The sequence below is a fragment of the Podarcis erhardii genome, assembly GCF_964252035.2.
Source record: "Podarcis erhardii genome assembly, chromosome: 1".
NCBI classification, from domain to species: Eukaryota; Metazoa; Chordata; class Lepidosauria; order Squamata; family Lacertidae; genus Podarcis; species Podarcis erhardii.
Window position 1 is genome coordinate 110872677 of NC_138497.1, and position 25826 is coordinate 110898502.

The 25826-nt window shown below is 44.0% G+C and overlaps 1 protein-coding gene across 6 annotated transcripts; it reads right to left on the reverse strand.

The window, feature by feature from the left end:
• Positions 1-132: 132 nt before the first annotated feature.
• On the reverse strand, positions 133-25811 carry SLC38A11 (solute carrier family 38 member 11). 6 transcript variants are annotated; one of them, XM_081872999.1, is made up of 12 exons: positions 25791-25811; positions 17361-17478; positions 16833-16907; positions 14541-14675; positions 13615-13680; positions 12155-12264; positions 11301-11380; positions 6515-6585; positions 4812-4973; positions 2401-2513; positions 1033-1164; positions 133-544 (listed from the first exon to the last, which is right to left on the reverse strand). In XM_081872999.1, the coding sequence occupies exons 1-12, from the start codon at positions 25794-25796 to the stop codon at positions 278-280; spliced, it is 1335 nt and encodes a 444-aa protein (XP_081729125.1). In that variant the 5' UTR covers positions 25797-25811; the 3' UTR covers positions 133-277. The 6 variants fall into 6 exon arrangements, with proteins under 6 accessions (XP_081729125.1, XP_081729124.1, XP_081729122.1 ...); XM_081872998.1 differs by lacking the exon at positions 25791-25811 and adding an exon at positions 23560-23589; XM_081872996.1 differs by lacking the exon at positions 25791-25811 and adding an exon at positions 19242-19484.
• Between the last annotated feature and the right edge of the window lie 15 nt (positions 25812-25826).

The following is a 25826-nucleotide window of genomic DNA, read 5'->3' on the forward strand; positions in this document are numbered from 1 at the left end:
AGTTTAGGCTGTCCAATAATACAGCAGCTGGATCCAAAGAAATGGGGTATCTGCTTACATACTGCACATACTGGAGAATATACTGCATTTTTGCAATTTAGGGAGAGTTCACAACTGCAAAAACCGACAACGTTTGCAGCTCAGTGTTTAACTTTTATTATATCTTGGAGGGGGGGAAAGAGTACGTTTAAAAACCTGAAACGCACAATGGACTTCACAAAAACGTTTTTTTAAAAAGTTTATATTTGCACTGCTCTTGTCTGGAAGGCACTGTCTCCTAGGGTTGGTGAGTTTGCGGAGAAGACAGGACTGTTTGGTTGTAGAGTGAGGCATTTCCAAGGAAGCAGTATGGCATTTCTTGCCCATGGCTACAATCCTGGGGATGCAGGACAGTCATAACGAAGCCTACTATCATCACTAGCACCCCAATGGTAAGGATCAGGGCAGAGAGAAGGTTGTCAGAATGGGTCCATCGCTCCTCGGAAAACCTCAGGTAGCAGGCGGCAGGCAGGATGAAGACCAGTGGAGTAGCACTGAGCACCCCCTGCAAGCAGGAAGTAAAACACCAAATATGCATTTGTGGTGTGTTGCAGAGGCATGCTCCTGAAATTAATTCTATGCAGAGAGTTTAGAAGGAATGGGGTCGAAATCACAACGAGGAACCAGTGAACTTAAGGAACTTGTTCAATGATTTCGGTGGGCAAAACTTACTCTGGGCAAGACTTAGCGGTTGTCAGTTACTCAAACATAAACAAAAACAGGCATCTGCAAGACTCCTCAGGATGGAGGAAGCGACTTAATAATTTTGCTTGAACAGGGGCTTTAGAATGCCCCTTCATTTTTCCCCAGGGGGAAAAACTTATTTCTGTAGCTTCAGACAAAAAGTTCATCATCTTGCCACAAAGAAGCACAGCACCAAATTTCTTCCTTAAGCATATCCCATTAACACAATAACAATTTGAGGAAACAGTCTACTTCATTAAGCCAAAACAAAACAAAAATTTAGTAGTTGTAAAATCCCCGTGCACTTACATTTAGCTCTAAAACTATTCCCAGGCAATCATACACTAATGATACACTTGTCGCTAAAGCAATGACGATGACTGTCAGAGCAACGTGGCAAATGGTTGTAAGGTTTCCATCGAAGAACACGTTTGCGAGGACCTGAAACAGAAGCACAGTTCTAAGTACTGTTATGATGTGGCATATTTTAATTTTCTCATCCTAGGGTTATGCACGAGCCAAAGGAATGGATTACAACTGAACATCAGACTTCAATGAAAGCCCCTTGCCCCCAAGGCACCCAGGTTCACATAATTATTTATTTTTTAAAGCGTTTCCAGAGTAACACATAGCTGCTTTTAAATTGGCCAAGTATGATTTTTTTTGTACAGCTGGAAAAATAGATCAATATTTAGATTATGGACTGTTTTTTGTTTCATTTTCATTTTTTTAAAAAATAAAAACAAACCTAGGCAGAGGGTTAAGGATCCCGTATACATCAGGACCAAACTGAGGTCATGTACTTCCAAAAAGAAAACAAACATTATCTTTGTCTGTCAATTAATCTACGTTCTGAACCTCTCCGAGATCTATGGGTACAGGGTGGTATACAAATTTACTAAATCAATAATCAAATAAATCTTACATTTCCATGAGCGTATGCTTATTCCAACATTCTATAAAAAGGATGCAAACATTTCAGAGAAAGTTTGTTGGATTTAGTTCCATCCTATCATATCCTACAATAAGTGATTTTGTACATAATAGTAATACATCGGAATCCTTGGTTACATATGCTATGCCTTCTCCACTGAGCCAGACAGCACTTGTTGCTTCCCATTTTCAGTCACTAGTATATGTGATGCTGTTAACTTAATAATATGGCTACCATCTTTTTTGAGCAACCACCCTCTGCACACAATGCCATGAAGCAATGGAAATTCCAGGGCATTACATTTTGGGAAAACTAAGATGGCGGCGAACCCTGCAGTCACCCAGAATGAATGAATGCATCACCGAAAGAAGTGGCCCCCAGCAGTTACCCAAGAAGATTGGGTGGTGTCACTGAGTCTGCTTGCATTGCAGCCATTGCTTAAACTGAGGAATATTCAGTCTGATTAGGTTTCTGTCCAATATGTCCTATTGTCTATTTCAGCCAAGGATGTCAATAAGTGGACTGAAATTAATTCTGCAAGAGGATTCATTGCATCTGATTTCTTATTATAGCAACACAACATAATTGTAATTTCCGTAGCAGCAGTGTAGAAAACATTAATTTGATGGAACTATGATCTAAAACTTCATTCTTGGGCACTTATCACAGTTCACTGCATTGGGGGCTTCAGAAATTAACGGTGACTCTCTGCACTCTAAGACACAGGTGCGATTAACACTCACCTCTCTGGTAACAAAGCATTCTATTGGAAACGTTAAGATGACAGTGATTCCATAGCAAAACCTCCCAAACGTGGCAAGGTCATCATCTCGGCAATAGTTCTCAAATATGTCTCCTGAAGAAGTGGCAGACAATGAAATTAACTTTGTAATGTGAAAGAGAAAACAGAAATTGTGAATACAGACCCAAGCATTCATGAGAACTTTTAAATTTGTTCTCAGTTAAATTCCGATAGATCCAAAGAACAAACCTAGACAGCCACAAATACTGGCTGGATTCCAAAGAGCATCTCTAGGCAGGCTCTTTCTTTCTTTCTTTCTTTCTTTCTTTCTTTCTTTCTTTCTTTCTTTCTCTCTCTCTCTCTCTCTCTCTCTCTTTCTTTCTTTCTTTCTTTCTTTCTTTCCTTATCAAATCACACTGTGTTTGGGAAATCCCCTCTGGTTCAATAGTGGTTTGCCACGAGACACAGTGAACTTCTATTTTTGAAACATATGCCTTCGGTGTATGGCCCTAGCAGCACAGACCATTTCTGCTGTGATCACTCTACAGAATTTGTTCTTAGCTGTGCATGTGAGGGGCATTGCGTATTTTCTGCTATTGTGGTTTTGTGTGTGTGTGTGAATCATTTCCAAAAACTAAATCTTGCAGCTGAGCTTGTGCTCAGCATCCTTTGCACACCAAGGTTGCTTTTACTGTAGGAGTATTCCTGGCATCTGAATTGGGGTCAGGGTGCAAGGTGCTTTCAAGATGAATAAAAACGCATGGTCGAAGCAGACAGATTTCCTCTGTAGCTGTTATTCTTGTGACAAGAACAATCACTTAAGGAAGAGCAAGGCAAGGAATCTGGGCGCACACACTTCCCATGCCGCAGGATCAAAGCTGGAAGGCTTCAAATATCCAACAACCTCTGAAGCATTTGCTATGTGTAGGAGTGCTTACGGGAACTTTGGAATGTTACCTTAGGGGTTTTCGCACTCTGCGCACAGAACTATAATAGATTGTATGTGGCGGCTATAGCAAAGGGCCTGGGGTGTGGCACAAGTGAAGAACTGTAGCCATTGTCCGCATGTCCTGCTTGAAGGCTTCCCAAGAGGCACCTGCCTGGCTATGGTGGAAAACAGGATGCTGGGCTCATGGGCATTTGGTCTGATCCAGCAGGGCTCTTACGAATTATGTTAGCTCTATGCCCAACTCCACCTCTCCCCCATCTCATGTGCAAGTCTTCAAGAGGCAGATTCCCCCATACAAGGTTCTCTTCAGACATGGAAGTAAATAGATTGAGAAGAACTGGTTCTGTGTGATCTTCTACTCCAGGAGCAGGCATCATCCTGTAACCTTCCAGGTGTGTCCAACTCCCATCAGCCCTAGCCAGGATAGCCAATGGTCAGGGATGACTGGAGTTGTAGTCCAGCAACATCATGGGAGGCCCACAGGTTCCTCATTTCTGTTCTACTCTTCATCTGGTACAAGCTGGATTGGCTTGGCTGGTAGAATACGAGCCTCTCAGGGTTGTGGGTTCAAGCCCTATGTTGGGCAAAAGATTCCTGCATTGGCATGGCACCAAAGAATATTGTTTTACAGAATTCCTCATGCTCCTGCAGCCTGGCAATATCATGTTTCTGTTTGTTCAAGAGGTTTCTCAAGGAGAAGAGTATCCTTGGGCTTCCACCTGGTTTGCTCTCACCTCATCCAAGGAATGGAATTGGCCTTTCTGTGAGTGGAATACACCTTCCATATGTGAAGGGACAACTTCAGCACCAGTTCATAATAATTAGCATTATACTTGCTCTTTAGAGCAATATGTTGTTGTTGTTCTTTAGTCGTTTAGTCGTGTCTGAGCAATATAACTACTTCCAATTCAGGATTATCTTTGGAGAATCTTCAGTATGTAAGCCTGAGGTGTGGATATATAGGAAGCCATAAGGCTGGAGTGGGGAACCTCGTGCCCAGGGGTCAAATATGGCCACACCTGGTCTTCAGTCACATCCCTCAACTACCTTACTTCAGGTCCTCCTTGAGTGCATTTGCCTGGCTAGAATGTGCCCTTGAACTCTTGGCTGCTGGGATGGAGAGAGAGAAGTGTGCGAGTCTGTGCCAAAACTGGGCTACTGTGCAGAGGTAAAGCTTACATGGGTTTCTCCACCCAATTTTGCCTCTGGTCCCACCCATTTACATGGCCCCTGGAACCTGCTCATGTGGGGATTTTGTTCTGAAAATAGGTCCCCTAGATACTTTTTGGGGGGTTTGTTTTTGAAGTAGGTTTTGCAGATGCTGAATTGTGTACCAGTAGTAAATCCTACACAGAATACCCACAGTCTTGGGTGAGGGAATCTAGGAGAAAAGCTTAATGTGGGTGAGAACTGTCAGAAAGCCAAGGTAAACAATAACTATAACCCGGAACGGAATAACTTACCTTCTGTGTATTCTCTAAAGGTCACATACCCGCACGTAGCGAACAACAAGCTGACAAACACAGCAAACGAGACGGACACATGCGTGACACGTGCCCAGTTGCTGAGTGTGGGTTCTTTCAGGGAGCCGTAAATTAAGAAACTATTGTGGTGGCAAATGAATGCTGGAAGAAGCACAACAGTATTTTTATTTTTAAAGCAATCATGTGCAATATACAGTATATATTACTGAGTCAACTAGATTTGGGACAAATGTACTGAAAAGAAGAAAGGCAGGCTATTGAAAACAATGGGCTTGAGCCAAAGTAAAGCACAATGGAAGAATTGTGTACATGTTTCTTGCTCCCCCATTGAAACTGGTGAGAATTAAGGGCAAACCAGATATATGTGCAATGCTTGGCTGCTACTGAACGCTTCTTTAGCCTGCCTTGCAGAACTTTCCCATGTCCTGACGTCACAACATTCTGTGTGTCACAGCTTCTACACCACAGGATTGGCTGCTGTCGGCGGAAGGTAGGGAAAACACGTTGTGTTGCGACATCAGGACATGGGTAAGTTCCATGAGATGTCACTGGAAGTGGGAACCAAATAGCTAGCAGCAGCCATGTGTTTACTATAAGGCCTACTTTTGACCCTTAAAGTGCTTGACTTTGGTTGGGTCCAATGATGGCGTTAGTACCCCCTGCTCCACTTGATCTACAGTGGAATAAAGTAGAGGTGCTGCTGTGGCGACCTCTGGGAGCAAGAACGTCTTCCTGAACACTCTCTAAGGAATTCCCTAACTCCCAAAATCTGTACAGACGGAAATGTCTCTAGGACGTGGCATTTTTCTTCCCTCAATGTTCCCACTACAGAAATGTTGCACAGTAGGGCTGGGTGATCTATTGATATGTCATCCAAAACCGGTTTGAAATCCGTATCGTGGTATCAGTTCCATAATTTTTGACCTGGCAATATACTGCAAATCATGATATGTGTGTGTGTGTGTGTGTGTGCGCGCGCGCGCACAGGCTATACCAAAATCACCATGTGGGAAAAACCATGAAGCCAGCCAATGCTTCTACATAGCTCCATCCTTATTTCAGTCATTGTGGTTTATCAGTATATTGCAATGTTTAACTGGTGATGTATCACGAAGCTGAAAACGAGATTATTGCCCAGCCCTATTGCACAGTTAGAAGAAACAAATTTAACAAGCGCTTCATTAGGGAATCTCGTTAGAAGAGAAGCACAAAGGGAAAGAAGAAAATGGGAAGAACCTTCAAAGTTGGTCTGATCAGTAGAAGAAAGGGTGTAATCATTCAGATCTGTTTTGCCCTAACACAAAGACAAAGGACAAATCTGGTCAAGGGTTATCCTTGTACGTTACAAAATCAGACCCGGATTATTCCAGCAAAGATGGTGATCAGGTGGGTAGCTCAAAGGGATAGCAAAAGGGCAGTACTGCAGATATTGTTGGAATATGGTTCCCATCATCCCTCGCCATCAGCTGTGTTGGCTGAGGATGATGGGAAATGGAGTCCAACAACATCTAGAAGGCCACAGGTTAACTGCCCCTGCTCGACATTTCCCACAAATCCATCAACGTTCGCAAGAAAAATAAAAACAAATCTGGAAGAGTAAGAATCTCACTAATGCAAAGGGAACCTAAAGGTGCTACATGCGCTGCAGATATTAAAGAAATGCCGCCAAACATGGCACATACCAAATGACATCACCCCGATGGCTTGGGCTGCATTGGGTTTTGCAAACACCCACGGATTTTCTGTTTGGGTTCTGGAAAAGAAAGCAGCATTTGAGAGGTTGCCACTTCCACCAGGAGTAACTCTTTAAAAAAGAAAAAAAGAAAAAGCTGAAAGTCAGGAGTAGGGAATCTGTGGCTGAGCAACTGTTGGACTGACTCCAACTCCCATTAGCCCCAGCCAGCTTGGTCAGGGGTCACGGGGGCTTTCCCCCCAGCAACATGCTAGCCACTCTTGCTCTAAACAAACTGCCAGGGCAGTCACAGAACCACAGAACTGTAGAGTGGGAAGGGACCCTGAGGGTCAACTAGTCCAACACCCTGCAACACAGGAATCTCATGTCAATTGAAGCACAAACACTGAAGAGATTTTTCTATGAAACGGAAAGTAAAAAGGCTCCCCCCTTCTGCTGCCTTGCAGCCATCCAGCTGTTTTCTTGTTAACCCGAACTATAGTTAGCGACAGCAAAACTTTCACATCTCAGTCTACCAGCAGCTTTCTGGACTTGTCTGTGCTCAGTTTAACCTGCCTCGGGCCCCTTGAGGAGGGCAACGGGGGCACAATAGCCTAGGGTCTCATACCTTCAGTGTTGCAAATCAACGCTAACAAACTATGTTCTAACTAAGAGAGAAAATGACAGCGGCAAAGGGTGCAGTGAGATAGGAGAGGCTCAATTGGATTTGTAGTCCCTGGCTCTCTCAGGCTGAAATCCTAAACACACTTATTTGAACGGGGTTCCTTCTGAGTAAATCTGTGTACGATTGCTGCCTGGGAAAAGCCCTTCCATGCATCATTATATTCATTCATTCATTCATTTCATTTCATTTGTGGTGTCGTGATTAAGAGTGGTAGACTCGTAATTTGGTGAACCGGGCTTGCTTCCCCACTCCTCCACATGCAGCTGCTGGGTGACCTTGGGCCAGTCACACTTCTTTGAAGTCTCTCAGCCCCACTCACCTCACAGAGTGTTTGTTGTGGGGGAGGAAGGGAAAGGAGAATGTTAGCCGCTTTGAGACTTGTTCGGGTAATAATAAAGCGGGATATCTCCTCCTCCTCCCAAGGAGCCCAGGGTTCTCCTGCTTCCATTTTTATTGTCACAACAACCCTGTGAGGTAGAGTTAAGAGTGATTGACCAGCTCAAGGTCACTCAGCGAGCTTCATGGCTGAGTGGGGATTTGAACCCCGTCTCCCAGGTCCTAGTCCAACACTACCATGCCAGCTCTATACCCATACGTGACGTTACAGGCCGAAGCAATTCAGGTTCCAAAGCACAGTCAAAGCTGTGCAATGCAAACAAATTTTTGCATAGCATGCCATTTGTGCATTTCTGAACTTAAACCACTTTGAATTTGGAAGCAGTCCAGATGAAGCTCGAGAAGAGGGAGCTGGCACTGACTTTTCAAAATTTGACTGGGCCAAAAGATTCCTCCCCTCATGTAACACTGCTCCATGCCAGCGGGGGGGGGGGGCAGGGGGGTTAGAGAATGCCACCTTTCCATTATCTCCCTACTTCCCAAAATATACAGCGTCTTCAAATATAATTTTGCAAGTGAAGTCGTACCTCGGTTCCCGAACGCCTTGGGAGTCGAATGTTCCGGGTCCCAAACGATCGAAAACCAGAAGTTGAGTGTTCCGATTTTCGAACGTCTGACGGGGCTTCCACGGTTTCCGAATGGCTGCAGGAGCTTCCTGTAGCCAATCAGAAGCTGTGCTTTGGAAATCGAACGTTTCAGAAGTCGAACGGACTTCCGGAACGGATTCTGTTTGACTTCCGAAGTACGACTGTATACAGTTGCCTTCAAACAGGAGTGCAATAAAATGAGATAAAAACATTGCCAGAGGGCAGAATGCCCACCTTCAATAGTCAGGGGCTTCAGTCCTCATCTCTCTTGACAGGGGAGGCTGCTGCCACCTGCCGTCTCAGCCGCTGCACTTTCAGTGAACTGCAAAGCAGCAGCAGGACACAGCTGCCAGGCCAGAGGACAGCGCCCAGCTGTCAGGCTTTATCTCTGCCGCAGACAAATTAGCTTTTCCAAGCACCATTTACCTGGGAAGATGCAACTTCAGGTTTTTTACTCTTGCCAGTTCTATGAAGCTCCCCCTACTCCAGAAAGAGTTTCTTTTGACATCCAATACTCTTCTCAGGTATCAATCAGAACCTGCAGAGCTCCTTAGCCACCACCTTTTCTTTTATAAATAACCCACCATTTATTAATTAGCAGTTATGCTGCAAATTATTCCAGCTTTGGAAATAAATGCTAGTGGCATTTATGGCCCATTTTACTGCCTCAAAGCAACACAACAGCTAGGTATTGAAATGTGTTTCTTTGCTTATTTACAAAATGTCTGTGTGTGTGTGTGTGTATGTGTGTGTGATTTGCAATATTCCCACCCATATACATTTCCAGGCCAGACAGGATGCATTCTGCTTTGTTCCCGACAATGCTCCTAAGGCAATCCTTATACATGTGTACATTTCCATTGTCTTTCAAGAGGAAATAGAAGCAAAGTGCTGAAATATCGCCAGAATTAAGCGTCCGTATAACTGCTTTTCTGAAGCAGGAATTAAGGCTGACTACCTTATTAACTATCACACAAACACACTCTCCTAGGCAGCTGCTATGTCCATGAGAAAAATAACTCAAAAGTTATTAGGACCTACTAAAAATATTACAAAGGGTCAGCTTTTCAAAGGTGTTTGGAATCCTTTCTCTCCTTCCATGTTTTACTGTGTAGCATCCATTTGTAAGAAGAGTTCTGGTAATTTTGAAAGCTCAATCCCTCCATTTTAATATGCCCTAATAAAGGTCTTAACTCTTCTGTGACTAATTGATGTGAAAGAAAAGCACTTTAAGTATGTGAAAAATGCCGTTCTTTCAAGTAACCACAGGGACCCAAACATAAGACATTTGCCCCTCACCCCCTTTGCTGGTCATGGCTGGTGTGAGAAAAGAAATGCTTCTGTCAGGAAACTACAGAACACTGAAAAAAGTTTAAATATTATGGAAACAATAGCAGGGCATTTCCTCCTACACCCCCCCCCAAATTTCATAAATAACACATGCAATTTTAACTTTTTCCATTACGTGATGTAATGGCAATTTTGAAATTTTAAATTTCAGAAAGACCATCGGTCAGTGGAAAATCATCTGCTTTGCCTGATAAAAGCTCCAGTTTAAATCCCTGGTATCTTCAGGTAAGCTTGGGAGAGACCCATAGAGACACAGAATCATAGAGAGACACTGCCAGGCAAGGTAGACAATACTGAGCTGATTTACTATTAGACAGCTTCCTAAGTGGAAAAAGTTCATCATGGCTGCTCCCATATCCATATTCCCAACAAGAGCCCAAAAATGCAAGCAACTGTTTGGATCTAGTATTTCACACACACACACACACACACACACACACACACACACACACAGAGGCTAATGCCCAGTTTATTAGGCTCAGTATGACTGCAGTTCTAGTTTCCTGGGAATAAGCTCCAGTGAACTCAGAAGGATTGTAAGGCTCAAGTTGCAAGCTATACTGAGCTTTGACCTTCAGCCCTCTGAAACACAACTTTCAGCTTTTAGTTAGGAATACGAACAATCTTATAGGGTTACTATTTAAACGGCTAGTGTAAAGTAGGCACTCTATTAAAGAAAAGGTGAGTAATACCCAGCCTCTGCATGATTATTTCCCTCGTCCCTTGGCTTCACTAATCAGTCACAAACAAACTTGGAAGCCTCCTTATATCCCTATAACAACAATCATAATTTTTTTATTTGTACCCCGCCCATCTGACTGGGCTGCCCCCCAACCACTCAGGGCGGCTTAATAAAACATTAAACAATAAAAACTTCCCTAAACAGGGCTGCCTTCAGATGTCTTCTAAAAGTCAGGTAGTTGTTTATTTCCTTGAAATTTGGTGGGAGGGCGTTCCACAGGGTGGGCACCGCTACTGAGAAGACCCTCTGCCTGGTGCCCTGTACCCTCACTTCTCACAGTGAGGGAACCACCAGAAGGCCCTTGGAGCTAGATAAAAGTGCCAAAGCAAGGTCAGTTTGTCAATTATCCTGGTGTACTAGCTCTGAAAAAGAAAAATGTACTTGAGCTGCAGTTCCACTACACTACTGGTTTCAGTTCAGGCATCATGGGAAACTGATTAAGGAGCCAAGAAGTCACCCTCTTAAGTCTGTAGCACAAGTAGAGGTGGGCGCACTCAAGCTCATTTCTTTGTCATAATGTCAGCACCACCTGAACTCACTGCTCATTTACCACCAACAAACCATCGCTTGATGGAGCATCTGCATTACATCTGAATAGATTCTTTGTCTCATTGTCAAGCGATATTTTCTGGAGAGCACCAATTAAATATCCTATGAGTAGGCAGCATTATTTTCCCTGTCATCTTCTCTTTCTGTATTGTTTCAGTGGGCTTGGATTTTCCCCCAGCCATTTTTATTGTGAACACCAATCCAGGTGGCAGCTGTGTGGGCCGAAAAAATCAGAAAAGGCCCTTTCCATCACTACCGTGATTCACCAAATCACCAAGCGTAATTCAAAGTGATGTTGCCATGCTGCAACTTTCCTGCAATTTGGGTTTACTGCCACAAGAGGCCTTCTTTTGTATCTTAAAACAAAACATGCAAACTCAGCTCTCCCTCAAGCTGGATCCAGCTCTCTTACAAAGTATCAACTGCCTCTAACCGTGACCTTTATTTCTCCCAAAGAGATTATGGAGAACGAGACAAGATTACTTACACCTGTGCACTAAATGTAATTGCCCTTATAATCCCAAACACCAGGATGAGGACAGTTAAAATCAGAGAAACCAACGATACCTGCGAATAACAATAAAAGCATTAGCCGATTATGCCCATTAGTGGTCAAACATTTTAGAATTTCCAAAAGCATAATCCCGTTTGTCAAAGAAGAGAGAACAGAAATTTCCATGGATGACAGGCCAGTATAATTAAAAGACCTGCCATTCAAAATGTATATACAAAAGAGGGGGAAAGGCAGAACAAAAAGTATTTGGATTCCAGTCTTCCATCCATATTAGAACCAGCTTAGTTTCAATAAGGTGGCTGCATGATGTGCCTTTAAGCCATGTTCATCTACCTATGGCTATCACATTTATCACACAGAGGATACCTTCCATGCTGCAATGTCATACCATGTGACACATTTTGATAACCCTCAAAACACATAATGCAGGCATAGGCAAACTTGGCCCTCCAGATGTTTTGGGACTACAACTCCCATCACCCCTAGCTAACAGGACCAGTGGTCAGGGATGATGGGAGCTGTAGTCCCGAAACATCTGGAGGACCAAGTTTGCCTATGCCTGACATAATGTGTCTGTTCAACCTTTTTCTCCTCCCATGTGTTAAAACACTTACCCAGTTATCAACCAAGGTCAACCTCCCCAACCTGGTTCCTCCCTCAGATGCTTTTGACTACAATTCCCATCGTCCCTGGCAACTGACCATGCTGGTCAGGGCTGACGTGGTCCAAAACACCTCAGAGAGCACTAGGTTGAAGAAGTTTGATCTGACGCTATTTTCATTCTTAACCCAAATGGATAAGTTAATTGCTATACAGTAATGATTTACCTTCCCCAATTTTGATATATTTCGAAAGAGGGAAAGAGGAAGGGTGAAGATGATGGTGACACAGAGAATAATGACATGGCGACCAATGAGCAAATTGTCTTGATCGACTGCTTAAAAAAAAAGAGAGAGAAATGTTAAGATGCATATTTCTGTAAGAAATGGATGTTAGGTTGCTCATTAAATGTGAAATGCACATGATTTTTTAATGTGTTGGATGTCTAAAAATCTGTTCATGAAATGAGGACAGGTAGGAGGGGAACAAAAAATGTGCGATTTTTGGAATATTTATATAGCACCAACAGTATTTAGGACAAAGCACCTCAAAATACTTGCCAACACCATTTATGCTAAGGAGTTATATTACAAAAACTCAGTCTGCAATCCCGTGTCATTGGAGTAGACCTCATTGAACTCAGTGAGGATTACTTTTAAGAAAACATTACAGGATTACACCAATACATAATGTACAGAATGCTTCAGCATTTCCCCAATTATTAATATTAATATAAAAAGGGAGGTATTATAAAGCACAAAGTTTGCAAGCATGTCTTTTTTCAAAAAAATAAGCCGATAAACTTATAGCAATTATTTATACCCAGTATAATGAAAGGTGTACTCCATATTAAATAATGCAAATAAATGTATGCATGTTTGTTTCATATAAATGATCTCTACTGCCGTGCTTTTATTGTTAACTGAATGTTAAAATTTATATTTTGTGCAAATAACAGTGTGGTTGAGGGTGCCATAGGTGGTGGATGACAAGCAACAGACTGCAGTCATATATGCCTGGAGAAAGTGATTGCAGACTATGAAGAACACCATAAATGCTAGGCATATCTACCCAGAGGGAAGTCCTATTTAATTCAATGCTCCCAAAGTATGTGTAGGACTGCAGCCTTAGTTATGCAGGACTCCAAAGCTCCACCCCAATACAGTGGATCCTTCTGGAGACAACATATCCCTGCATTCATAAGAACTAGAAACATGTCTTTTGAAATTGAAACCTGAGATTCTCAGAACGGGTCAGGTTATAAATCAGATACAGTGGATACAGTTTAAGAACAGTCCTGTTTATGAACAATTCGGTATACGAACTGCACAAAACCGGAAATAGTATTGTGGTTTGCGAACTTTACCTCGGTCTAAGAATGGAATTCGAACGGTAGAAGGGCACCGGCGCCAGGAGGCCTCATTAGGGAAAGCATGCCTTGGTTTAAGAAAGGTTTCAATTTAAGAAAGGACTTCCGGAATGGATTAAGTTCATAAACCGAGGTACCACTGTACCAAAATCTGAATCCCCAAGATATACCAAGAAAATAAAAAAGTATGCATAACTTATGGTGAGTGTCACAGCCCTTTACAATATTCAATTCGTGGGCAAATATTTTGATCAACTTTCCTAGCAAGTTAAGTAAAAACATTTATTAATCAGGAAGAACAAAAACTGATCGACTCACCTCCAGGAATTCTTTGGAAAACTTTAGTCAAAGTGTCTCCTGTTATAATGTTGTAACTAATCATGGCTTTAAAAGAAGAAGCTACTTCGTTAATAACTCTTTGAAAAGATAAAATGAAACCTAAGCATACACTATGTGGAACGAAACTGTGTCAGTGAAAAACTATGCCTTCTCCGAACATGAAATGTATTTTATGTTCAATACTTTTAGGCGAATTTAACCACTAAACTTGATGGGGCTCATTTCAAAACAGGAAGCCTGCCTGCCTTCTTCCTTAAAACCAACCTCTTCCTTACTCCTCCTCCTTCTCACTGATGCCCTTGAACAGCTCAGCAACGGAGGATGGGAGCAACACTAGAATGTGTTGGCCCTGGCTGCCATTGGCTCTGGTCCCATCTACTGTCACCTGCTCTATCAGACCCAAAGGGTCTGCCCCCACTGGGTCTGTATGAGGGGCTTCTAGGGCCACACAAGGAGGCCTCACCTCTTGACCCCAAGTCTGGTGACCCCACAACCCCTCTCATGCAAATTATCAGTGCATGGGGGCGCTGTTAAGAGCCCCTCTTTCACCATCCAGGGTTCCAGCCAAACAAAGGGGAAGATTAAAAGCTAAACCTGGACCAATTTAATTTATGTATTTCACTTACACCCCACTTTTTCCTCCAAGGAACTCAAGGTGGTGTACATGGTTTTCTCCTTCCTCATTTAATCCCTACAACAACCCTGTGAGGTAGGTTAGGCTAAGAGACAGTGACTTGACCTAAAGTCACTGAGTGAGAGCTTCATGGCCAAGTGGGGATTTGAACCCTGGTTTCCTAGGTCCTAGTCCAACACCCTAACCACTACACCACAGGGGCTTCCAGTTTTCTTCTTTCATAGACTGCAAAAAGGCATTGTTCTTTAATGCATCTGCAAGGGGACCTTACCAATGAAAGGGTATAAGAACTGGAGAGCTGAGAGAATTAGGTACCCTACAAAACCAAATGCTTTATGGACCAGAGCCTGGTAGCTGTTGGTTCCAGACAGGTTCCCTCCTTTAATCAACAGGATAATAGAATAATCTGTTGAGGAGAACAAGAAACATTCTATTAAGAACAATCTATTTGGGATCAATTTCTCATGCATTATTCTCTTGATTTTTTGTTTTTATTTTTAAATCAGACTGAAAGAAGTCACAATGGAGAATACCTGGGAACACAGAATAACAGGGGAAAGGAGATCTTACACAAAACCTGCGGGAAACCAAAGAAAAATGTCTTGGTAACACAACTACATCTCCAGTGTCCATTAGGGGAGGAATTGCTAGAGATCTTCTGCAATTATTTCCAGAGAGCTGACCTATTTATTTTGTAGGTCAGGCAAGGAGAGCTGCCTTTGATCCCTGTTACTGCCAGGCCAGTGGATCATTCTTTCAGTCCACATGTGCCCTCGCAGGCTGCACTGGGTGGTGTCAATTAGCATTCCATATCCATCTCCAGAGTCACAGGCTCCTTCCAGTGCTGTTAACTAGCAGCCCAGTCCGTGCCCATGTAAGGAGCAGGATATAGGAGCAAATGGACTGCCCTGAGGTCTGCTAGCATGGCTAGGGTACAAGCTTTAGTACAAATTATTTTTAAAAGGATTCTCTCCCATCCCATTTCATCCTCACAACAACTGTGTGAGGTTGGTGAGGCTGAGAGACATTTAATGGTCTCTGATGTCTCAGTGAGTAGGGATTTGAACATGGGTCTCCCTGGCTCTAATTTGCCACTGCACCTAGACAGAGCCACATATAGTTTTAAAATTTGTTCACAAGGATTAATAAGGGAATATAATAAGTCAGCAGAGCACATGGAACTGATGTGTAATAGATTGGCATGTTCTGTTATAATGGGTAGAATAGAGATCCCCCCCCCCACAAATGCAAAATTAGTTGCACACTATGAATTGCATTGTGTCCCTAACTGATTCTCTCCAAAAGAGATTCCATGGTTTAAGTGCTCTCTACAAACCAGAACTGCAAAACAGTTTGATCCTATTTGCAATCCTAGTTCACAGGAGAAACTATGCTTTAGAGCGGGATTTCCCAAACTTGGGTCTCCAGCTGCTTTTGAACTACAGTCCCCATCATCCCTGACCACTTGTCCGGCTAGCTATGGATGTTGGGAGTTGTAGCCCCAAAACAGCTAGAGGCCCCCAGTTTGGTAAACCCTGGTTTAGTGTCCTCTGCACTAGGCTATGTGAAAGGTGGATGGGAATGCTTGCAATCATCTCTTGTTCCTGTTCCAGCAAGCCATTATTCCATTCACTAGGAAGATCCTCTCTGAGCCCTGCCTCCTTTCGTGGTATCCTAATATCGCATAGGAAAGGACATCCAGTGCAGAACAGTGCTCTACTTTTTAAAATCACCTCAGAAGATTAAGCGCTTTTCCTGTACACTTGAGTAAAAGTAGACGGTTAAGTCTAGTCAAAGGTAACTATGGGGTTGAGGTGCTTATCTCGCTTTCAGGCCAAGGGAGCCAGCGTTTGTCCACAGACAGCTTTCCGGGTCATGTGGCCAGCATGACTAAACCACTTCTGGCACAATGGAACACCGTGAAAGAACCAGAGTGCACAGAAACGCCGTTTACCTTCCTGCCACAGCAGTACCTATTTATCTACTTGCACTGGTGTGCTTTCAAACTGCTAGGTTGGCAGGAGCTGGGACAGAGTAATGGAAGCTCACTCCGTTGCAGAGATTTGAACTGCTGACCTTCTGATCGGCAAGCCTATGAGGCTCAGTGGTTTCGACTACCAGCACCACCTGCGTCCCAGTGTGACACTTGAGTAACACTGCATGGAGAGACCTGCCCTACTGTTGTGTCCCCTGACTGCCCCACCCATATGCTGTCAACGCATTGGGGAAGATATGAAGGGCAGAAAGCTACCTAATGCATACAGTCTGTTCCTGTGAGCTGAAAGCTGGATTCAGCAGAAATGGAGCCCATAGGGCTAGCCCACATGCACCCAAAATTCCCCCTTCAGACCTTTGCCCAATGTGTGGACGGTGAGGGGGGGGGGCAGAGCATGTTGGGGACACCACAGAGGGGCTCTCTCTCCAAGCAGAGTCGCTTGCGTGGAGAGAAGAATGCCTAATTTAGGACTTCTAGTATCAATGAAGACATTTTGCACATTCTGCCCATCTTAATTCCTGAACCTCTCTCTCTACTGAATGACAACGGCCACTTTTAAGGCAATACCTGTGATATAAGCAACAGCCAACAACAACAGTATTCCCAATGGAAATCCAGCTTGCTTCAGAGAATAGGGCAGGCCTGTGAAAACGATGCAAACAAACAAATTAGATTGGAGGTTCTCTCCCCCCTCCCCATGTTCTCGCCACTTGTTGATCCTTCCAGATCCTCTCCCATCTTCCCAGGGGCTACTTAAGATCTGAGGAAGCCCAAGCCACAGGAAGCTCATGCCATCGGCTCCTGAATCTGGAGGGAAGTGGCTGCGAGTTCCTATCCGTACACCAACATATTTGTAAGGTCCCAGGAAGCTGTAGTATGGCTTACTGTGTCATGTAAAGCAAGCCATTGACAAAGTCAAATTTTAAATATACAAACAGCCCATTAGGATCCCTGATCTTGATTGACATTAATCTGCACTACTGTAATAAAATTACAACCCCCCAAAATATGATTGATAGTAAGTCCAACAAAATAATAAACTGGAGTGAAATTTATAGTAATTAACTGGAATGAATAATAAACTGATGCATTTACCTATCATACCAGATCCTATGATAGAGTTGATGACATTAAAAGCAGCTGATGAGAGGTTGCTAGTTCCTCCTTTGTTTCTCGGTTTACAAACCAGGGTTGTTGTTTCATCCAGTTCCTCCTATTTCAATAAAGTAGCATTGATGTCAGTCTAAAATACATTCACTTAAAAAAAACAAACCACCACTTTTTTTTTATCATTTAACAAAACTAAAAAGACAATGGACAGTGTTCTCGAAGCTACAAACATGAGTCTGACCAAACTGCGGGAGGCAGTGGAAGACAGGAGTGCCTGGCGTGCTCTGGTCCATGGGGTCACGAAGAGTTGGACACGACTAAACGACTAAACAACAAGAAGAAGACAAGGATTTGGTTTTGGAAGGGCCTCCCTTCCTCCCTGAAACAAACACATACCAAGTGACATGGAAAATCTTGGCAGTCATAGAATCACAGAGTTGGAAGGGACCTTGCGGATAATCTCATCCAACCATCTGCAGTGCAGCAATATGCATTGTGGGTGGCGCTGTGGTCTAAACCACTAAGGCTCTTGGGCTTGCTGATTGGAAGGTCGTTGGTTTGAATCCCCACGATGGGGTGGGCTCCCGTTGCTCTGTCCCAGGTCCTGCCAACCTAGCAGTTCGAAAGCATGCCAGCGGAAGTAGATAGATAGGTACCACTGCAGCGGGATGGTAAATGGCATTTCCATGCGCTCTGGCACTTGTCATGGTCCTCCATGTGCCAGTAGCGGTTTAGTCATGCTGGCCACATGACCCAGAACACTTTCTGTGGACAAATGACAGCTCCCTTGGCCTGAAAGCGAGATGAGCGTTGCAACCCCATAGTCACCTTTGACTGGACTTAACTGTCCAGGGGTCCTTTACCTTGCAGCTGTCCCATACAGGGATTGAACCTGCAACCTTGATGTTATCAGCACCAAGCTCTAACCAACTGAGCTATCCAGGCTGACATTTTGTATGCATCAGAATAAGGACTAGATTTTGAAAGTATATTGGTTTTTAAGTGTTTTTGAAAATTTGGGCACAAATGTAAGTTTCCTGCCCTTTACTCTAAGATCCTAGGGCACGTACTTTTAAACCTTTAATTGCTTTAACGATTCAATCCTAAACACACTTACTAGCCCCATCAGATGGTAGTTCGACTAATTTATTCTGAGTAAACTCGCACAGGATTGTGCTGTAAGTCCAATGTGCTTCGCAGGGTGGTATATCTGAACAGCAAAGGGAGCTCTTTTAAATCTAAGGAGAGCTGGGCACCCACCACCTGATCGTCAGTTATCAGAAAGATTTTGTTATCACAATACCCCTTCTCCCCATGCAGGCCATATCTGCGTAACATTATATAAATATACATTTTGTTTTATCTTAGTTGCGGGGTGGAGGGTGGCCACTGTCACACACTGACAGTTTCTATGAGCCACAGGTGAGAGCTGAGTGCAGGGTTGGGACCAAAGGTGGGCAAACTACCCCAGACATGTCCCCCACCAGAGGTACTGCCCCTCCCCTATCACCCCAGGAAAGGACTTTGACTAGGTGGCTAAACCAGGTGAAGGTAGCCAATGGGTCTCAAACCCTCGAGGAGTTACAGACTTTTTTGGCATGCAAAGACAGGCTCCGGTGGATTGAGCGGCCAAGTTATGGCTAGCTCAGATGGTTAGAGTGCGGCGCTGATCATGCCAATGTCACGGGTTCGATTCCCATGCTATTCTTGCATGGCAGGGGGTTGAATAAACTCTTCCAACTCTTATGATTCTGTGAAATAAGCGAGGTTGTGTTTCTTCAAGAGAAAGGAGGAGTTTGCTTTCCTACCCTAGGCGAGGAGAAATTCAGAAAACTTCCCAGGATCCCAAGGAGACGCGCGGCTTACCGGGTGGGCAGGGCTGGTGGCGGGCGACAGGGGGCGCTGGGCGAGCTCTGCCATGGCGGCTCGCTCGCCCTGCTGCCCGGCTTCCCTCGGAGGCCCCTCTCCGGATCCCGCCTGCAGCTCTCATGAACGGAGCGAGGCGGCGGGACAGAGGCTGCTGGGGACGCCGAAGGAGAAGAGCGCGCCGGCTCCCGGGCTCCGGATCGGGACGCGGCAGCACGTGCGCGCCTGGGAAGGGCCAGGCCTCCCGCGGGCGGAGGGAGCCGCGTGATCTCCATTCCCCGGAGGGAGCGCCTTGGAAGGGAGCCCGAAAAGGGGGGTGCGGGGGCGGATGGGGAGTGTCGGAAGGCCGGCGGAGTTTTCTCAGCAGTCCGCCCATTTTGCATCAGAATAGTTGAGTTGGAAAGGGAGTCCCAGGATCATCATGGGCGTAGCTGGGATTGGGGGGGGGGGCCGCAGGGGTGGCAGCTGCCCCTCTAAATCAAGCAAAGAAATAAAAATATTAAAACTAACCAATTGCACCGCAGGTAACTCTGTCCTGTCCCCACCCCCCCAAAAAAACTAAGCTTGCCCCCCCCCAATAAACGCTGGCTATGTCCACGGAGAGTAGAGTTCATATAGCCATCATGGCTAGAGGCCATTCGCAGCCTAATTCTCCAAATTAAGAGCCTTGGGTCCCTTTACCTTTTTATCTTGGTGGCTAGGGCCGCATTTGAGGAAGTGCTTCCCATATTTTAGCTATGCACTTCACGAAGAAGAAAGTCTCGTGTCTTCCTTGCAACAAAACACGGTCAGAACGGAATGGTTCGAATAAAACTGAGGTCAAAACTGAGAAGGAAAGACAAATTGGCCGTCTGTCCAGTCTTTCGCTGGTAGGAGATGCTATCATTGGGAATGCTTGATAGATAGGTAGCTGCCAAGCCTGATGATGAAACATTGGATCCTGGACCTGCAAAAACTGAACAAAACTGAAAAAGCCTTAACATGTTCCGACAGCAACTCTCCCCCCACCATAGGGTAGTTGTTGGTGGTTCTTTTTCTTTCCTTCTTCTGTTATTATTTTTTTAAGTGATTGTTTCATCTCTCTCTTTTTTGGTTACAAATATGTATACGTACCTATCTTATTATGGGAGATTAAATAAATAAGGTTTCAAAACAAAACAAAACTGGATTGAAAAGCCAGGTGTGAAAAAAGGAATACACACAAAGTCCTGGTTATTTTTGAATGCTCCTAGACTACCTATATAGGCATGAAGAACCGGTAGCAGCAACCAGAGATTTACTTCACGGTGAATGTTGACTGGCCTTGTTTTTCATATGAATAGTCAATATCACCAGTGAGCTGCTCTGATATTTTGTCGGGCATATGATATCCAGCCCAGCCTCTGGTTTCTGACAGTTATCAACAGATTTGTGAAATTAAAGTTCACAACACCATCCTGTTTACTAGCTGAAATAGAAAATGCAGTGAAATTCTGAGGTTGAAGCTGCCTCTTTTATACATGAGGCATGTGATCATTTTATACTTCCCAAAGTACCATTTGGTTTTGGCATAGCAGTTTTCATCAGATACCAGGTAACCCTCAGGAACCTTTTAACAAGTGACCGGATTTCCCACCCAATAGTTACCTGTTGTTTTTAGTGAGTCACCAAATGCAGGAAAAATCATGGAAAGAACCTCCATGAGCTTAGCAAACAAATGTGTTTTGTTATCCTTACAAAAGGTCTGTTTCCTTTGTTCAATGCCTTCTTAAAGAGGTGTGTAAACAAGGTAAAGCAGAGTTTAGAGGCAATTCCTTAAAAACAATTTAATTGTTTCTGGTTCACTGAGTCTGTCCATATATTTCATCATCTCTTCTCTCTTCACTCTCATGGTGTTCGTTTATTCTTGTTTTGATCTCTCTGATCATCTACAATGTTATTTTGGGGACTTTGAAATAAGTATAAAATATATTCATGCTACTGTCTCTAAACGCTGGTGGCGCTGTGGGTTAAACCACAGAGCCTTGGACTTGCCGATCAGAAGGTCGGCGGTTCGAATCCCCATGACGGGGTGAGCTCCCGTTGCTCGGTCCCTGCTCCTGCCAACCTAGCAGTTCGAAAGCACGTCAAAGTGCAAGTAGATAAATAGAATCATAGAATCATAGAATCATAGAGTTGGAAGAGACCACAAGGGCCATCGAGTCCAACCCCCTGCCAAGCAGGAAACACCATCAGAGCACTCCTGACATATGGTTGTCAAGCCTCTGCTTAAAGACCTCCAAAGAAGGAGACTCCACCACACACCTTGGCAGCAAATTCCACTGTCGAACAGCTCTTACTGTCAGGAAGTTCTTCCTAATGTTTAGGTGGAATCTTTTTTCTTGTAGTTTGGAACCATTGCTCCGTGTCCGCTTCTCTGGAGCAGCAGAAAACAACCTTTCTCCCTCCTCTATGTGACATCCTTTTATATATTTGAACATGGCTATCATATCACCCCTTAACCTCCTCTTCTCCAGGCTAAACATGCCCAGCTCCCTTAGCCGTTCTTCATAAGGCATCGTTTCCAGGCCTTTGACCATTTTGGTTGCCCTCCTCTGGACACGTTCCAGTTTGTCAGTGTCTTTCTTGAACTGTGGTGCCCAGAACTGGACACAGTACTCCAGGTGAGGTCTGACCAGAGCAGAATACAGTGGCACTATTACTTCCCTTGATCTAGATGCAATACTCCTATTGATGCAGCCCAGAATTGCATTGGCTTTTTTAGCTGCCGCGTCACACTGTTGGCTCATGTCAAGTTTGTGGTCAACCAAGACTCCTAGATCCTTTTCACATGTACTGCTCTCAAGCCAGGTACTGCTCTGGCAGGAAGGTAAACGGTGTTTCCGTGTGCTGCTCTGGTTCGCCAGAAGCGGCTTAGTCATGCCGGCCACATGACCCGGAAGCTGTACATCAGCTCCCTCAGCCAATAAAGTGAGATGAGTGCTGCAACCCCAGAGTCAGCCATGACTGGACCTAATGGTCAGGGGTCTCTTTACCTTTACTGTCTCTAAAATATACATTGTTACTGTCTGTAATTGTTTGATTGGGCCATAGATTCGTAGACCTCATGAGGGAGGGGATTGTTGGCATTAAGTATGGTAAAGCCATATTGACTCAACCCCCATCACTTTTCCAGCTTGTATTTGTGGAAGTTCCCTGCACTTCTCAAACCCTTGTTTCCAATAGTTGCACTAAAAAACATGGACGAGTTGAGGAGGTGGCCTATTTCAAAAGGTCAATTTATTACTAAATGTGTACAAAAATCTCCTCTGCTGGGGAGAGGGCACAGGCCAGACAGCCTTTTTTCTAGCCCACTTTGGTTGGTGCCCTCTACTCGATAAAGGAGATTATGGGGACTCCCTGAATGGTCAGCTGCATTGAATTCTGAAGCCTAGGAAAAAAACCTCTTGACCAGATAGGGAATACCCCAATTGCCTTGCTAAATATGGGCTGTCCATATATCCCAGGAACCTAATAATCAGACACCCCCGATCAGTTCCATTCAAAGCTACACACTCAGAAGTATTCTGTACTGTGTGTGACCAGTCAGCTGACGGGCTCAGAAACTTAAGGAGAACCTTCCACTTGGCAGCAGCTTATGCCTCTTCCCCCTCCCTCCCTCACTGCAACTGCATAGATTTCCCACTGTTATTATACATGGCTGGCTTATGATAGACCGCAGAGGTCAAAATGGGATCACTTCACACGAAATTGGCGGCTTTGAAGCAGTGCAAAATAATAATAATTTTTTAAAACCCCAAAGGCTTTTGTGAACCATCTCCCCAAGGTGTGATGGATCTCGTTGCTGCAATTGAAGAACAGCATTCCGTCTTGTCATAAAGATTTTAATTTCAAATCTGAGATCTGTGCAGTTTCCAATGGTCCACAGTACTCCAATTATTCAATGCTTTGTGTGTGGGGAGGGGGCACTGAGTCAAGCATGGGTGGGCTGTTCACATGAAGCTCGTACCAAAGAGCAAAATGAAATCACTGACTGACTGAAAATGAAATCTAGCAGTTCTCCTTTCTTCAGGTTGAAAGAAGGCTAACCCTTTAAAGTTATTTTGATCTCTTTGTATGCTGATCTCTTTTTAGTAGAAAGAAGAAGAAAAAGAAGAAACTAAATAGTTGAAAAGTGTAGTAATAATAATAATAATAATAATAATAATAATAATAATAATAATACCAACAACAATGAATGCTTTCTGGTAATTTGATAAAGCTGGTGGGTACTGCCAGAATATAACTTTTTGTATACTTTTTACTTTGGATGGTTCCATTTTCTCAATATAATTCTTACCATGGATCTTTGCATCCAGTGCTATTTTTCTAGGAAAAGAGGTGCCAGAACTCACCATAAACACCTCCCCTTGTTCTCTTATAATGGTGATGACGCCCACGTGAGAGGTTCCGGAACTGAGTTCCAGAGAGTTCCGTCTGAAAAAAAGCCCTGTCACCCATTAAAAAATGATGTATGAGGGTGAATGGGATAGTTTTGGGGAATACTTTTAAAAAATACAATACTAAACCCAGTCTGCAAGTGGAGTAATTCTATAAACAACAGTTAAACACAACGAAGAATTACAACAGGGGTGAGCAAACTTTTTTAGCAGGGGGCCGGTCCACTGTCCCTCAGACTTTGTGGTGGGGCGGACTATATTTTTTTTTGGGGGGGGGAATGAACGAATTCCTATGCCCCACAAATAACCCAGAGATGCATTTTAAATAAAAGGACACATTCTACTCATGTAAAAACACGCTGATTCCTGGACCATCTGCGGGCTGGATTGAGAAGGCAATTGGGCCGCATCTGGCCCCTGGGCCTTAGGTTGCCTACCCCTGAACTACAATGAGAAAACTAAGGAGGGGTTATATACTGATATGCAGGTACATTCTCTGGGATTTCATGTCCACCCAGACAACGGCACCTTCTTAGGTTTTGGTTCCAGGACAGAGAACATTTGCCAGGGCTTGATAGGATGAGGTCCAGTGAGTCCCTATCCCAGGCTGCCTTCTATGTGCTCTCAGTGGGTATAGTCATGCAAACCGTAACTAGGCGAATTTGACAAGATGGACCCTTGTCAAAACACAAATTAATTTAAAACCCCACTTTGTGACTCAGTTCTCTCTTGAATTCTCCCACATGTTGACTATGATCACAGAATGCTTCCTTATATAAGCTCGGGTTTTGTCTGTCTAGGCCAGTATTGTCTACTCTGACTGGCCAGTGGCCGTCCAAGGTCTCAGGTAGAGGCCTGTCTAATCAAACCCTACTTGAGATCCTCATAGCTGGAGATTTGGGGGCTTGGACCTGGTATCTTCTGCCTGTAAGGTCTGTGAGAAAGAACACAAACTTCTGAAACAACCTTTTTAAAGCATTAGGTATTTAAAATAAAATTAAAAAATCTGAAAAACGGCTTCCAAAGCTGCAAGGGCCTCTGGGTCACAAACCCAGCATAGGAAAATTCCGCTTCTTCAGGTAGAAAACTGTGGCAACCTTTGCATCAGACAGTCACCCTCTGTGAAATGCCACAGGCTCCGAAAGATCCCTCCGTTTTGTTTCTAAGCTACCACTTGCTGCATTAGTCATTTCTGCCAGCTGCCCACAATATCGATATTTTTATTTCTTGTTATGTATTCTCCCCCCACCCCACGTTGTCTCCATTTCTAAGGCTGGGAGAGAAACACAGTCCTGCAACCCACACAGCCATCCTAAATATTGTGCTTTTCTGATTATATCCTTTCTATTTTATAATGTTTTGCCTGCTTTTATCTGTTGTTATTTTGAGCTTCCAGATTTGGGGGGTGGGGTGGAGGGGGAAGGTGGTTTGTTGTGGCTGAAGCACGAGAAAGCTTCAGAAATTCAGAGATGTAATTCACGTAACAAATCCAATTTGTACAGGACACAGCTTATTTAAATGAGCAGAACCCTCATTTAAGGGCAAGAGAGAATGTTTTGATCCACTTGTACTCGGGAGCAGCTAGACTGTGTGTCCTAAAGACAAAATTATCTGGCCAAGTTGTCCTGGAGTGTTGTCATAGGCGAAAGAACACCCAAGTCACATTGTGGTTTGTGCCTCCCAGTCTCCTGGAAAACATTTTCCGACCTGTCTCTTGCACCGCAGTCTGCAAGCAATCTATTTGTTTTGAGTAATAACTCCAGAGTTAAGCTGCACAACAGGGGTGGGAATCCCAGACCCTCCAAATGATTCAGTGGCATCTGAAAGGCTCACCCAACCGCTGTTGGAGGTGGGAGTTTGCTTTCCTTTGCACAGAGCCACTGGCAACCTCATCCCAAGCAACTTCAGTTATGTTCGGATATCTCTGAGTCAAGTTTAGACCTATTAAGGAAGCAGGGATTTCCAAACTGCCATGTGATGATGACATGCGCTATGTGAAAATGCTAATTATACTGTGCCCGTTCATTCATTATTTAATTTTTTTTAAAAAGCAGGTCAGAGAGGAAAGGAGGTCTTTTTGTCTCTCCCCCTCCCCTTGCAGAATCACATGGCTCCTTTTCTCATGACTTACTTGCATGCCGATGCAGCTTGTGTCTTCTCTTCTCCC